Here is a 3,672-nt window from a genome sequence, read left to right as displayed (position 1 = left end):
TTAGTTGAATAATATCCTTAACTCTTTTTTTTATGATATCAAATTCCATATTTAATTAAAAGATTTTAATTTATTAACTAAATTTAAATTGGATAAAAATAAATAAATTATCTGTATCCAGACACTACAAGAAAATCACTACATAAAAATTAATTTTAGAGAAAAAAAATAATTAATTATTATATTAACTAAATTAGAGACCATTTTAGATACTAAAAGAAATTTTGGTTTCTAAATTAGTTTATATTATTGTTAAGTAGTTTCTAAATTGGTATCTAATTAGCTATTAATGTTTTAATTACCAATTATTTAGATTCTAAATTTGATAAAAAAAACCTGAGTAACTAAATAGATACTAATTTATAAATTATTTAACAATAATAGAAACTAATTTAGAAACTAAAAAAAATTTTAGTCTCTAAAATGGTTTCTAATTTAGTCAAGTAACTAATTATTTTTGGTCTCTAAAATTGGTTTTTATTTAATAATTTTCTTATAGTGATAGCCTTAAAAATGATTAAAGCACTAAGAAAAATACTAAACAAGACCCTAAATCTTAATTTGTATTTCTTAATCAATTTGTATGGATTAAAATTATCTTGTTAAGAAGAAAACATTTTATAGCTTCTCCTAACAAGTTAGCTAAAGAAAAATAATTGTTATTTATTTATTAAGATATTAGGTAAGGCATCATTTGTATTTTTAACAATATAACTAATATTATCTCATGTTTTTTTATATGGAGACAAATATTAAGATGTGAATTCAAATGACAAACTTTTTTCTTCTATGACTAACAAATTTCCACGAAAAATCTCAAAATAAACTTGGAAGCTATAAAGTCATTCACTTAATTATATGATAGTCGAACATCTTTAAATAAGATTGCAAATAAGTGTGATAACATCAAACCACCTGAAGAAAAATCAATATAAATATATGATTGAAATATTTTGATTGATCTGGATAAATATATATGTAGATTATCTTAATGAATATATAATATTAAAAAACCTAATAAGTAAATAATATACACCAGCACATTTGACCAATTTCGTTATTAGTCTTTCTTCTTAATTATTGTGACGATGGTCATTCAGCAATGGAGATGACATGAACCGAACCATCATTATCAGAAATAGGTTGCACTGTTCCTCGATGGAGTAGCTCAGACGGCACAAAATTTGCAAGGTTTGCTAGTTCATCAACAGCTTCACAAATTTTCTCAACACAAAAAACTAAATCAATTAGAAGTGATGCCACTGTAGCCACTGGTATTATCTCCAGATGATCAGCTCCTTCCCACGGATTTGTTCTTAGAACGGATTTAAGAGACTCAGCAGCATTTTTAGCATTCGCCACATGTGGATTTGGCATTGGTGACTTAGCCATGTTTTTAAGTATCACTGATGATTCCTTAAGAGCCTTCACAGATTCCATTATGATGTTTGTGCATGGCTCTTCAATCCTGCTTCGAAATTCATATGGGGTCTGAAGGGCAAAACACAAAAAACAGTGTTATTAAATGATCTTAAATTACTAATTATATCCCAACTAATTAATCTTTACATGATATATAAATAAGTATTATTAAAAATTAAACACATTGACACTTGATGACCTAAGACCTAATAATGTATTTGAAAGTCATCACTTTATCTGCATAATAGTAAGTTATTTTTCATCTCTTTGCGGTTTCAAATTATTGAGTGTGGTTTGAATGCATGGAAAAGCTATCAAAGGAAATCCACGGGATCTTCAAAAGAAATGTGAAATACCGTATCAGAGCGGAGGAGGAAGACACTGAGAGCTTTAATTTTGTAAGCACACAACCGAATTTGGTTTCCAATCTTCAAGTATTGGTTCCATGGATGGCGAAATCTGAACCTGCCATGACAAGGTTCCCATCTTGCCAAAACAGCCTATGCATGCCAAAACAAATTAAACATAGCAGATTAACTGATGAGTATATATTGTTGGGGTGATATTAATTTTCTGCATAAAAAATATGAGAAATCATGAACTGCTTTGCTGTTTACCATGGTTTCTTCACTAGTTTTTGAGGAGAGGATACTTTCATATCTGTGGAGAAATGGCTTATCATTCTCAGCTTCTGCTGTATTCTCCAAATTGTTGAAGTATTCATCTCTAAATCCTGCAGATTGCCGCTTTTTCGTTAGCTTTAAATTTCCACAGTAATTTACTTTCATGGCAAAAGATTCATAGTTTTCTTAAAAGTCATACATGGTTTTATCGTTCTTCTTTTTAATCAGTGTAATATTATTAAATGGACAAGATATTTAAATCCATCCTCGAAAATCAGTGAATATATGAGTAATATAAAATGGTAAAAAATGTCTTTATTTATATAATTTGACATTATTAAGACTTTTTGAATTTTACCAATTCAACAAGTCAAAGTAGGTTTCTGATAAATTCTATTTGTGCATCTTTTTCTTTGAATATTTTCTAGAATTAAGAATCAAATATAAGATCACATACGAAATCAAATGAGTAATATATGTGATAAAAAAACACTTATACTTGTTTGCACTTTGTACATTTTAAATGCCTTTTTTCCATAGTGAAATTCAAAATTAGAGTACATGAAGGACATTTTTCAAGATTTAGGTATGAAAAATATTATTAGGTTTGATTGTACCGAAAATGAAACCAGATTATTACCTTCTAAGAACTCTGCGAGCTTTACAACATTGGAAGCAATCTGATTGTGAAGATCCTGGCCAATCCAAACGGGGAATATGCAAATACATACCGTAATAGCTATACAACTCCCAATAATGATCGTTAATAACCTCTCTTGAGCAACTTCTAACAAATCATTCTCACTATTCTCAGAAAGAGATACCAAACAAAAGGTCAATATAAAAATAATCATCCCATAATCATATCTCGCCTTCAGTCGCGGGGAAAATCTCATAAACGTCACCGTTCCAGCTGTCAAATTCAACACTTTCTAAATTAATTAACTTCGTCTCATTCTAAATAACTCTCCATTAAGTATCAGTAAATTAGTTAATTAACAATGTAATTACCTACGAAAAATACAGTGACCGAAGTCAACACGAGCTTTCCTTTATCTCCAGAATAACTTGCTATTTTACGGAGTGCAACAGCAAGAGCACCAGCAGACCCCGTCGCCAACACCCTGTTGAAACCTTTTCCTAGTGTTGCACCTAAAGATGTTACAGAAGAATGCATTATATCTAACATTGTTAACTAAAGAAAGAGTTAAATATATTTTCTGTTTCAATACCATAACACGAAATTTGTTCTTGTTTCAGTACTATAAAAAAGACTTATTCCAATCATTTGCATACTATAATCCATGATATAAAGTTACAACGAAAAACATATTAAACCTGGAAGTTAATCCTAATTAAAAGAATGTTACTCACCCACAGAAAACTCCAGGACAAGAACGACGGTGAGAACGGCCCACATTATGTTGTCGCCAAAAGCATAAAAGGAGGGACGAAAATATTTCAGAATGGAGATTAATACCAGAGCAAATCCGAACTTAAAGGAGTGAATTATCCTTCTGGGGTCATCTTTTCCAAGTTTTACCACCATCTTTGTGAAGTTAACTAACATGGTTCGTGGTTTCTCGGCTAGGGTTCTCCATGCATGAGTGCACCCTGGGTTCTCCAT

General features: G+C 30.1%; 1 protein-coding gene across 1 annotated transcript; it reads right to left on the bottom strand.

Moving 5' to 3' along the window:
- Nucleotides 1-1,092: 1,092 nt before the first annotated feature.
- LOC137834391 (aluminum-activated malate transporter 8-like) lies at nucleotides 1,093-3,672 on the bottom strand. The gene is made up of 6 exons (XM_068642448.1): nucleotides 3,420-3,672; nucleotides 3,070-3,197; nucleotides 2,686-2,740; nucleotides 2,040-2,155; nucleotides 1,779-1,922; nucleotides 1,093-1,491 (listed from the first exon to the last, which is right to left on the bottom strand). The coding sequence occupies exons 1-6, from the start codon at nucleotides 3,670-3,672 to the stop codon at nucleotides 1,093-1,095; spliced, it is 1,095 nt and encodes a 364-aa protein (XP_068498549.1).

This window comes from Phaseolus vulgaris, chromosome 5, assembly GCF_000499845.2.
Source record: "Phaseolus vulgaris cultivar G19833 chromosome 5, P. vulgaris v2.0, whole genome shotgun sequence".
NCBI lineage: Eukaryota > Viridiplantae > Streptophyta > Magnoliopsida > Fabales > Fabaceae > Phaseolus > Phaseolus vulgaris.
This window is presented reverse-complemented; position numbering and strand designations above follow the sequence as displayed.